The 11,058-nt window shown below is 30.6% G+C and overlaps 2 protein-coding genes across 3 annotated transcripts; one reads left to right on the forward strand and one right to left on the reverse strand.

Annotated features, from left to right (window-relative positions):
* Positions 1–1,047: 1,047 nt before the first annotated feature.
* LOC125071313 (tRNA pseudouridine synthase A) lies at positions 1,048–5,532 on the reverse strand. 2 transcript variants are annotated; one of them, XM_047681509.1, is made up of 7 exons: positions 5,414–5,532; positions 4,870–5,131; positions 3,909–4,075; positions 3,435–3,708; positions 3,118–3,217; positions 2,449–2,604; positions 1,048–1,552 (listed from the first exon to the last, which is right to left on the reverse strand). In XM_047681509.1, the coding sequence occupies exons 2-7, from the start codon at positions 5,103–5,105 to the stop codon at positions 1,088–1,090; spliced, it is 1,398 nt and encodes a 465-aa protein (XP_047537465.1). In that variant the 5' UTR covers positions 5,106–5,131; positions 5,414–5,532; the 3' UTR covers positions 1,048–1,087. The 2 variants fall into 2 exon arrangements, with proteins under 2 accessions (XP_047537465.1, XP_047537464.1); XM_047681508.1 differs by having other exon boundaries at positions 5,333–5,505.
* Positions 5,533–5,913: 381 nt separating this feature from the next.
* On the forward strand, positions 5,914–6,808 carry LOC125071384 (protein tipE). The gene has a single exon (XM_047681603.1). It carries the CDS (start codon positions 5,976–5,978, stop codon positions 6,654–6,656), a length of 681 nt encoding a protein of 226 aa, XP_047537559.1. The 5' UTR covers positions 5,914–5,975; the 3' UTR covers positions 6,657–6,808.
* The last annotated feature ends 4,250 nt before the right edge of the window (positions 6,809–11,058 follow it).

The following is an 11,058-nucleotide window of genomic DNA, read 5'->3' on the forward strand; positions in this document are numbered from 1 at the left end:
TCTATTGTACTTTTCTCGGAATAGCCTAATATTATGGAATACTAGATATGGCTAATGTAAAAATGAATTGATTTTATTTCTCACACTTAATGTTAAATATGTATATGCCATATTTATTGTCTTCCGACATTAAGCTTTTGTTTGATAACGCGTCTTTTCCTAAATTTATAATTTTTAAACTTTAAATCGAGAGCCGAGATGGCCCAGTGGTTAGAACGCGTGCATCTTAACCGATGATTTCGGGTTCAAACCCAGGCAGGCACCACTGAAATTTCATGTGCTTAATTTGTGTTTATAATTCATCTCGTGCTCGGCGGTGAAGGAAAACATCGTGAGGAAACCTGCATGTGTCTAATTTCAACGAAATTCTGCCACATGTGTATTCCGCCAACCCGCATTGGAGCAGCGTGGTGGAATATGCTCCAAACTTTCTCCTCAAAGGGAGATGAGGCCTTTATCCCAGCAGTGGGACATTTACGGGCTGCTAATGTAAAAAAAAAAAAACTTTAAATCTACATCTTTTCCTAATCCGATATATATCATAATTATGGTCATTTCTAGTGTACTTCACTTATTGTTTTATTACGATATTTAAAATAAATTTAAGATTTTGTATTGTACCAGTACTCATTTAAACATATTAACTTGAATGTAGTTGATTTTCAATGTTAATAAACACAGGTCACAGATTTTATATTTATTTATAATGCAAGCAAATCAAACAAAAAAATGTTTATTCAAGAGCAATAACTGTATCGTCGATGAAACTGCAGTCAGTAGTCCCTAGTTAAAAAATGAATAACCAAATGAATCAAGTATTGACAAAATACAAGTTGAATCCAGAAAATAAAACCATGTTATATCATTAAATACTCCAGTAATTGTATAATATATATATATTTTATTAATCACGAATAAAAAAAAAGTTCTTTTGATTCATTTAATAACAGTTTATAAGCATACATCACTTACGTTACTATAAAATTACTTAGTCTTAATAGGATCGGAATACTAAAACATTGGTACATCAAAATATATGTAGCTCTGTCATATTTCATAACATTTATTTATATATTTTTGTTTTATTCTATCGAACAACACTATCACTGGATTTGATTTCATCATCAACACCATTTTTTGCATCAATTTCATGAACAACTTCTGTTTTTTCAATTTTCTCATCAATTGTTATAGCAACATTTTTTTCATTATCTTTGTTCTCAATATTCTCTGATTTGCTACTTATAGTTTCGCTCTCAACTTGAAGTTCATCTTCGTTATTTTTAAGATCTTCACTTTCCATATCATCACCATCGTCATCATCATCACCATTTATTGCATTCTTATCATCAGGAATTTCATCACTAGGCTCGAAAGAATGCCCCTTTATCTTTTCAAGCCACAACCCCATTGAATTATCTTCTATTTCGCCTTTGACAATATTTGGAAAAATTTGCTCTCGCTTAAATCTTTCTACGGCTTCCTCCTCTGCATCCCAGGATAGACTCTCATGGCTATCTTTGAATTTAGCATCATATTTTTCATAGTGCACCTAAAAATATATAATTGCTCATAAATACCTTATATTTTCAATAGGAATACATTAAGAAAAATCTTTTTTATCATTATACAATTGTCACACCTAGACTTTTATGGGTTACTAACACTCCTTAGCAGGTTTTACATGTAATTGTCTCTGAATGTGGCAGCAAGTCTTTAATTTTGATTATCACCTTTATAAGGACTTCCACACTGATCATAAACGCTTGGTCTGTTGTACAACCAAATTTGTCATAGACACTAAAATATTCCCATAGACAATTACATGCATTAATTATTTCGGCATATCAGAATATAGTCTCTTTAACCTATTTCAACCACAAGAGGAGTACATAAAAAATAAACAATTTTGACATTGCATTGACGCGAAATCAATGGTCGAAATCTTAAACAATCTACGAAATTATATTCATTATGGGTTTACCGAAAATTGGAGTTTTAAATAGTATTTAAGTATTTTAAAGTGAAGTGGTCGAGAGTCTCAACCAGAGTGGTGTATTAAAAATAAAAAAATCTTATTCAAGAAATGTTTGTAGTGTAATGTAGCATAATATAGGAAAGCTAGTAAAAAATATTTAGGATATGTAAATATAAGGTTTGTTTATACACATGTTTTGCTATTTATGGTTTCACTTGCAACTTTAATTTCAACATTATTTTAATATTTACATTTATTATATCATCATTTTACATCTTATCATCACAATCATAATCTTTTATTTTCTGCTTTTTCAGGAGTCATTTTAAAGATATTGTATTAAATAATAGCAACACCAATCTAATTTACTTGACTATTAATGTATATTTTTGAATAATTAACACCAGAAACACATTTTTTTATTTTCAATTTTTTTTTAAGATTGTCCTATTATAATACTACAATATTACCTTATCAAGCATGAGTCCTAGACCAGGTGCAGTTGGTATCATAACTTTATCCTTGCCAAATGCCTTATCCATCATACCCATGTCAGTCTGTCCTCTAACAACTGCTATCATAAGACCCACCATCTTCCTTATCTGATGTAACATGAAACTCTGACCCTAAAATAAGTGACATTAATATTAAATTTTATTCATCTATCTTTTATTGGAAATTAGTTGGAAAAACTTTTAAAATTCACAAACTAAGACTGGATGAAAATAGCTAAAGACAGGAAAAGAAAAAGTGGAGTGAGATGGAGGAGGCCTTATACACTTGTCGAGACATCCTTAGTTAAATTATAAAGAAAACACTGTTTTTATTATGATACTAAGGAATTAAATAAATAAATAATATTCGATTTTCAAAGTAATTTATTTACTTTGAAAATCGAATTGAGTTCAAAATTCCTAAGGAGATTTACATTGAACATGGCAATTTTAAATAGCCTAAATATAGACCATGTTGTGTGTGAATATAATTAGCATGTGTAACTTGTATTTCAACTTCTTTATTTTTATCATCTTCGCTTACAATATCATCACAATCATCATGGGATGGATACTGCTTTCTCGGCTTATATCTAAGGGACGATTTATTGTGCTAATACATCAACAGATGTAGATAAAACTTACCTTAACTAGTAACTCTGCAAATTCTACTTCAGACTCAATGAATACTCTCTCTAATGCAAAATTCATCATGTACCTTAAGGATGACGGATCTTGATAATGTCTGAAACAATTTTATATTGACACCTCATTCCACCAGAACTGGAGAATGAGGCAGTGTAACTTATATCTTTTTAGAGATACAAATTACTGTACATTATCATACAGGATAGACCACGAAAATTGAAGTTACTACTAGTTGTTAAACAACACAGAGTAAAAAATAAACAAATACTGAGTAAATCCAATTGATACATAAATAATAATGTATTAATACTTACTTTTTCTCAGTGAAATTGTGATAACTTTTCGTTCCTTTATAGACTCCAAGAATCTCATTAACTTTTGTCATTTTCTCTGCGGTAATACGGTACATCTTTCTCTCTTGCTCACTACTTAAACTTGGTTCAAAGACATATGTGGGAAGAGTGTAGCTATATGTCCTTGCATTGCACTTTGATTTAGAGTTGAACTTATTGGTTGCACGTTTGATTCCAAACACTTTTATACACTGAGGTAATCTACTATTTATTTCTTCAATATTCACTTCTAAAGCTAAAATTTAAAATAATTTGTTATTTACAATGAATGTACCTACATGACTCTTAAAAAGCAAGGAACTTACTAGGAAAGTAAAAAAAATACCAATACAAAACAAAAATGTTATATCAATTGAGTACTTTTAAACTACGAAAAAAAAATGCAACAAAACATTTAAAGTTTAAAGCAAAAACTTGACAACAATTAATACTAACGTAGCTTAAGTGAAACCACCTGTCTTGCCGCTGAAACTCCTTTGTCTGTACGAGAACTTCTTTGGAATTGTGCATTTTGCTGATTATTGAAATCCTCTTCTGTAATGTATTTTGCATCATACAGAGCTTTTAATAGATCCTCCTCAATGGTTGGGACACCTGGATTTCTGGTAATTAAGTTTATGTAAGATTTAAACTTATACTACAGTAAAACCTTAGGCATTATTTGATACATTTTTGCCATAAACCAAATAACTAATTTCATAACCAATTTCAATAGGAGTTATTACTTAATTATTATTAATAATAACTTTAACCTTGTTTGAAACTTAATTGAAAGAACATCATAGATCAAAATTAGAATAAATTCTGGTATTTGAATGTACAGATAATTCATGTGTTTATTGTTACTTCTGAACACTAGGGTTGTGTCAGTTTTTTGATATTACAACAAATTTTGCTATTTTTTGTGTACAGTTACAAGTGGCATCTAATTTTTTTATTCGTAAACATTAGTGTTGTACAGTAAACTTAGGATCTAGTGAGCTAGTTGTTCAACTAATTAAGTTGTGAAGAAAAATGCATTTTTACATTTATGTCAGAAGGAAAATTAATCAAGAACTATTTGTATTGCATATTATAGACCTATTACCACATCTCTTGGTATATGTAAATCTAAGGTATGTTTATATCTACTCTTTTAGCCATTAGAATAGATTATACAAATTAATACAGTTTATTTTAATTTTTATCTACGACAACGACAGAGGTACAAAAATTATACAGTTTCGATTTTGCTTAACTTCTAATGTCACACAGAATTACAATATATTTATTTTGAATAAGATTGTTTAGCAGATGAATAGATAGAAAATAGTACAATTACATTAGATTAAATATATTCTTAACATCTTAACTATATAGTACTAAATATGTGTAATAATATAGTTGGCTATATTACCTTTGCATACCATAGTAGTCAACCCCACAATAGCCTAACAGTACCGCCATTTTCTTCTTCTTGATCCTCTCAAATGGTTTATCACATATCTTCTTTTCCTCGCTTTCACCAGGTTCTGTTTCCTTCTTGGTGGTTTCCCACTGCCGTTTCAAAAAACGACGTTTGTAACGCGTATGATTTTTGCTTTGAACTATTGAATCATCGGTTTTGTCTTCTAACGGTTCCATTGCGTTCATTTCTGTTATAAATCTTATTTGTACACCTGTTATAAAATAGTATAAGCTTAATTTATAAATCTCATATTTAATAGTAGTTAACATGGAGTTGAGTTAAATAAATTTTAAATGTAAATTTGGGTACACAAATTAAGGCTCAAATAAAATAAACCTATATAAAAATAAAATAATAACCAAAGTTGCGGAAAGTTTCTTAAAAACACGTGAATTTTTGTAACGAGTTGTACCTGATCTTACTATATTTGAGGGCCTTGGTAGATTCTGTTTCAAAGAACTAACAAATAATTGAAGTAAACGAACTGACATACCTAAAAATTAAAGTATATATTTGTAAAACTTGAAAAATCCACAATATTTTTGTATAGTCAAGTTTACATACTACGCCATCTTAAGGCTTAGGTTGACAATTATTGACACTTGACCAGTTGACAGTTCAAAAACTAGGAATAAATATTTTTATCCGGTAGATTACGCATAAATAAAAAGTTTGTAATGTAATATATTTTAGTTTATAGAAGAAAATTCAAAAAATACAAAAATAAAATTTTACTACATTCAACACCTGTTTGCAATTTATGGTGCAACAGTTTGCATACAGGTTGAACTTATAATAATTTATTAATGTAATTATATAACAATTTAAAATATCATTATTAAAATAAATGCCTTTGATGTATTGCTAAATGTTATAATTTTTTATATATATTTTAGTAATCAATGCAACAAAAGCGGAGCAATATGATTAAAAATATCTTAAATATATTTCACTTTGCGCATGATCCAATTTTGCGCATGCTACCTGAAGCATTTCAGTAATAGTATTTAGGGCAAGGATTTTAATTCAGCATGGGTTGACGCAGTGGTGATAAAATGAGGGGTGGAAGTTCAGAACGCTTGGTGGTGCGTTCTTCGCGCCGAAGAGGCGATACGCGCGCAAAACTTACCCGGTACATTACTGTTATGCTCGCGGCTCTCCTTGGAGGTGGCGGCTCAGCTCTTCTCTTCCTCGTGCCATTGTATGCTGACCCCGCTTTAAGCGCTTTAGCAGCTGACTTTGATCCTATACCAGCTGAATGTGTGACAGAGCGACGAGACGACAGGCTAGGACTGGATAATTGCACGTGGGCGTCATGTCGAGAAGGATGTACTAGCGACGCTTACAAATGTATTCAATTGCACGTAAAGTACAAAGCACAGGCTGAGGATTGGCGCCCTGCTGTTTTATTTGTAAACATCAAAGGATGTGGATATCCTCCACAGGTAAATTGCGAGAACTTCACGTTGAGTTATGGATATGTTGGAGCAAGGTATCCCTGTTTTTGGTCTCGTGCTGATACCACCGTCGTGGTTCCTAGATGGTCTAGAGGCGAGCAAGTGGCGACTGTGACCAGAACATTGGCTATACCTTTATTCTTGTCTGGCTGTGCTGGTATCGGTCTATGTGCACTACACTGCGAGTGCAGACCGAGACGCCGAAGACGTCCCCCACGCAGACCACCACGTTTGCCGACTCTAACTCTCGATGACACAGCTGTTTACCGACTCGCCTAGGTGTGACATATCCAAATTACTTATTTTATGAATTGCACCAATGTACCAAATTTCCGTTTTAATGTTAGATATCTAGTAATTAAAAAAAAAGAAGTTGGAATTTTCGCGCAGATATATTTAAATATAACTATACTATGTGGAGAATAAGTAAAGTACTGTATATTTTAATGATGTTTTATTTCAAAATTTATTTTATATATACTTTAGTTTTTGTATAGTAATGCATATTAAAATATATATTTTTGGGCCCTAAATTTAACATGCAACACGAAATTAAAAATACATTATGATGTAAAAAAAAGGTTAAACATGATTTAAAATAAATATATTTTCATAGTATCTAACTTATTACATTCAATTATTAGGTAGACGAACGCTACGTCAGTTTTAATTTCAGTTAAGTTCGTAATTAAAAGTAAATATTAGGTATACAACATATTTTATACTGTATAGACTTAAAATTATTATCTAATTTTTTTTTGTAAGCATTATTAGCACAGTGGATTTTATTTGAATACTGTAACAATAAACTTTAATTTCCAATGTTCTCTAATTTTATTAATCTCTTTAATTATTGCTTTATAACTCGTTTCTCTTTAAAATTCGGTGTGCTGTACTTTTTGACACCCCTGTCCTTGCTTCGATTAAACGGACTGAGGTACTCGGGTCGAAAGTGACTTCTTGCAAGACCATGTCTTCAATAGAAGTATTCGGTCTTCCCTCACTAGTTACTTAGTTGGGGAATCGACCCTCTGAGAGTAACCGGTGCACATTTACAAAAACTCGAAGATCCGGATAACTTTCACGATTTGGATATCTCTCACGATAGTCTAGCCGCAGCCTAGCATTGCATCTACATTCTCAATAAATGAGATGCACATGCATACATATTTCTTCGTCGTGTACAGATGCGGCATCACAGACATTTACTGTCAAACGGTCGAAACAATTTAGTCCAGAAGAAAACTAGGTTCGTTATAACACAAAATGGCAGATACATCATGGAGGCGTCACTAACTAGTCTCGCTCACACACGGCAGAATAGTGTCACTATATTCATAGATAATACATATAAGTATACTGTAAACTATATTATAGCATAGCAATTTAAGTGATAAAAATAATTTACCTTCAATAGGTTTACATTTTTTTTCGTACCTAATGTTATGTGTAGTCTACTCTAAGTGTAGTACCATTTTAGAATCCAGACTAAATGCACCAACTTTTAAAGCCACTTGCCAAAAGAGCGTAGTACATTTTTTTACAAGACAGTCACATAAAGATGGATGATGTAATCTTTTTTGCGTAATGGTTACAATTTATAAAACGGTTATTCAGGGTTACCGTACCCGTAACCCGTACAGGGTACAGGTTCCCGTTAACCAAATAAATCAAAGCATGGTCAAGATTCGTGTTCATAAAGCTTGAAAGACTGTCACAGCGTGTAAATTTCTCGTTTTTTTTTTAAAAAGCAAATCTATTTTTTAATTATTTATTTATATATATTCTTAATTTTCTGATAACCACCATAAATATCGCCCTTTGCCGGCTTCAAGTTGATTTCTGGGACACCCTGAATAAGCATAGCACGTAAAAAATTAAAAAATGAATATTTTAACAATAAATTCTAACTTGCCTTGAACAATGAATATTGCATTGTCCATATTACAATAAAGTTATTGAAAAGCTTCTAGTCACTTGAAATTGAAAAGACGCGGCCTTCACATTAATCTTTCAAAGAAATTCTTTTCGTCAGTAGGTTCAAGGTTGCAATTTGCACCATTTATACCTACTATAAATGCGGATAATTTTTTACCAGCAAGTTAATTTCTAAGTTATAAATAATTGAAATTAATGTCATATAGCTATTATTCGGCTTAATATTTAGTCTTTTTTTTAGTAATTACACTTAGTAAAAAAAAGTCCAGCCATTTGACGTTAAGGGAAAACTTGACTAAGTTGCTAGGTACTTAAATTTGTTTATAATACATCTGCGATAAAGGGAAACATCATAAATAAATTAACGTAGTGGAATAAACTTCAAACCTTGTGCTTAACATCGGAGAAGATTTTCCTACGGTTTACCTTAGCCATATACAATTGATTAACAAACTACGAATAAAGTAATGATGTATAAAATGCAACACTTAAAATAATCTACATACTTCGGCCTCAAAAGCACTTACATTAATTATTCATAAGCAAAAAGCAATTATTTACCCAACGTTAAAATTTATTTTGCGGTTGCGACCACTGGCGCTTCATATATAATTTACAAGTGTCGCAATCGAAAAGAGGAGTACTGTGATAAATAAAATGTCTCTATCGAATTTTCATTAGTATTCAATTGTTAGTTTCTGATAAAAAAATAAGGCCAGTATTTGCCAGGCAATCTAAACTCTGGCTTTTTGTACTTTTCAGAGCCTATAGTAATCTACTAGACTATGATTTACCCACAAAAATGTAACCTATAAATGGCCAATAAACGTATTAAGTGTTGAACCATTTTTTACACTTTATACTTAAGAACCAAATATATGAGACATGCAACGGAAAGCGCTTCCCTTTTTTTTAATCGCGTCACCCAACCTTGATTAGGCAGTGTCTGAGTAATTTAGTCATAAGTGTCGAGCGTTCGTTTTACACGCTGACTGCCCCGCTGCCAGTAAGGCCGCAAACTTACGTCATGACATTCATAAGTCTGCGTCTACTTTTATATTTAATTTTGTGGCTAAGGTTGATGAACTGGAATTGTTTAGGTATTTTATAAATTATATAAGTTTTAATTTTTGTGTCATATGACACTCTAGTAAAACTAAATATTTTAACATTCTAAATGTACTTATATTGCGTAGACTCCAAAGAGAAGGGGGAAAAGAAAACAATTAATTTAAAAAAAACTTCTGCACTTTACTTTAGTTCACATGTGATTTTTAACTGTAACTAACAATTAATCGGAAGCATGTTAAATTTTTTAAACATATGTACCTACAGTCAGATGAAAATAAAAATTAGAAAAAGTAAAGATTTATTTTCGTAGGCAATTTAAGCAGTGAACAGATAATAAAATAAAGAGACTTCCTTTTTTTAAACGAAAGGCGAATTTTCCGATTGTTGGTACATTTAAAAAAAAAATAACATGCGTAACAAAATTGAATACATTATAATATTTATTTCTATAAACAATCAATTTTAAGATTAACGTTACAAATTTAACAATGGTAACTTAGAGAGAACGTTTGGTTCGGAAAACAATTTTAAAGTTTATGAGTTAAATAAAAAAAAAAAAAACACAAACGGTTATTTAATTTGTCTATATATAGAATGCAATTGAGAAATAGCGATTTTCTTTGTACCTAAAATGAGAATTTATACATTGTAAATTAATAACGCTGAAATGGTTTCATTCGCGTTTACCTGTGCAAGCCGGTTTGCGCTAATTACGAATACGTAATCGATCATACATTTTTATTTAAATATCAACCAAACTTAATGATATATCGCTATTTCCAAATTCAAATAACGACAATGAAACATATCCCCAAAATTAAAATGGTGTGTAATAAAAATATAAATTGAAAAATCTCAATCACTTGCTAAATTAAATACATTTAAAAGTGTGAAAAAAAATAAATAAGATCAAACTCTTTATTCACAACCACACCATCGAAAACGTCCCTTAAAAAAATAAATAAATGTATGTATTTGATATACAATTTTCTACGGTTTATATCGCACGAGTAGTTTTTGTCTTCATTAGTCAATTCATTCAGTCTGTTATTATTTTTAAATGCATTTATCGTATTAAAATTTATTTCTTATCGAAAGTGATTCGAATGACTTAGACGCAGACTTCTCGTGTTATATTCACAATGGGTCTTAAGATATGAATAAAACTAATGATTAACATTAGGGTGATGTTTTAAAATAAATCCAAATTTATCAAAAAATTGAATTCTTTTAAATGGCTTAGATTTTGACTCCTATAATTGAATTTTACATTAAAAAAAGTACCTTCACAATTAAAGAAAAATTTTTGCAACCTTATCATGTTGTGTGTTGCCAGTTAAGTACTCACATAATTTATATAAACTGAATCTTATAATAAATCCAATGCCGTATAAATATAAAAAAAAATCACCCTAATATATTATAAAAAAGTAGGAAAAATTAACTAATTACAATTAGGAAACAAAATAAACCTCAAGCTATTGCTTTGGTAATTCACAATTAACAATTCTGTAACTCATCTATCCATACAAATGTTTCTTCAATTTTGATCTTCTTTTTTAATTCCATTTCAATAGAATTTGTTCCCATAAAAGCGAATATTACAGTCGTAGTCAAAGTGAATAATTAAGGAAAAAAAAAACACCTACTTGAATGTAGAAATCTTAACTTT

The sequence above is a fragment of the Vanessa atalanta genome, chromosome 19 (genome assembly GCF_905147765.1).
Source record: "Vanessa atalanta chromosome 19, ilVanAtal1.2, whole genome shotgun sequence".
NCBI lineage: Eukaryota > Metazoa > Arthropoda > Insecta > Lepidoptera > Nymphalidae > Vanessa > Vanessa atalanta.

Coding starts and splice junctions, on each gene's coding strand:
- LOC125071313 (XM_047681508.1), bottom strand. CDS start 5,411: ATGTCAGTTCGTTTACTTCAATTATTTGTTAGTTCTTTGAAACAGAAT. Junction 4,076..4,869: donor GACTACTATGGTATGCAAAG/GTAATATAGCCA, acceptor CTTAATTACCAG/AAATCCAGGTGTCCCAACCA. Junction 3,218..3,434: donor CACAATTTCACTGAGAAAAA/GTAAGTATTAAT, acceptor AAATTGTTTCAG/ACATTATCAAGATCCGTCAT.
- LOC125071384 (XM_047681603.1), top strand. CDS start 5,976: ATGAGGGGTGGAAGTTCAGAACGCTTGGTGGTGCGTTCTTCGCGCCGA.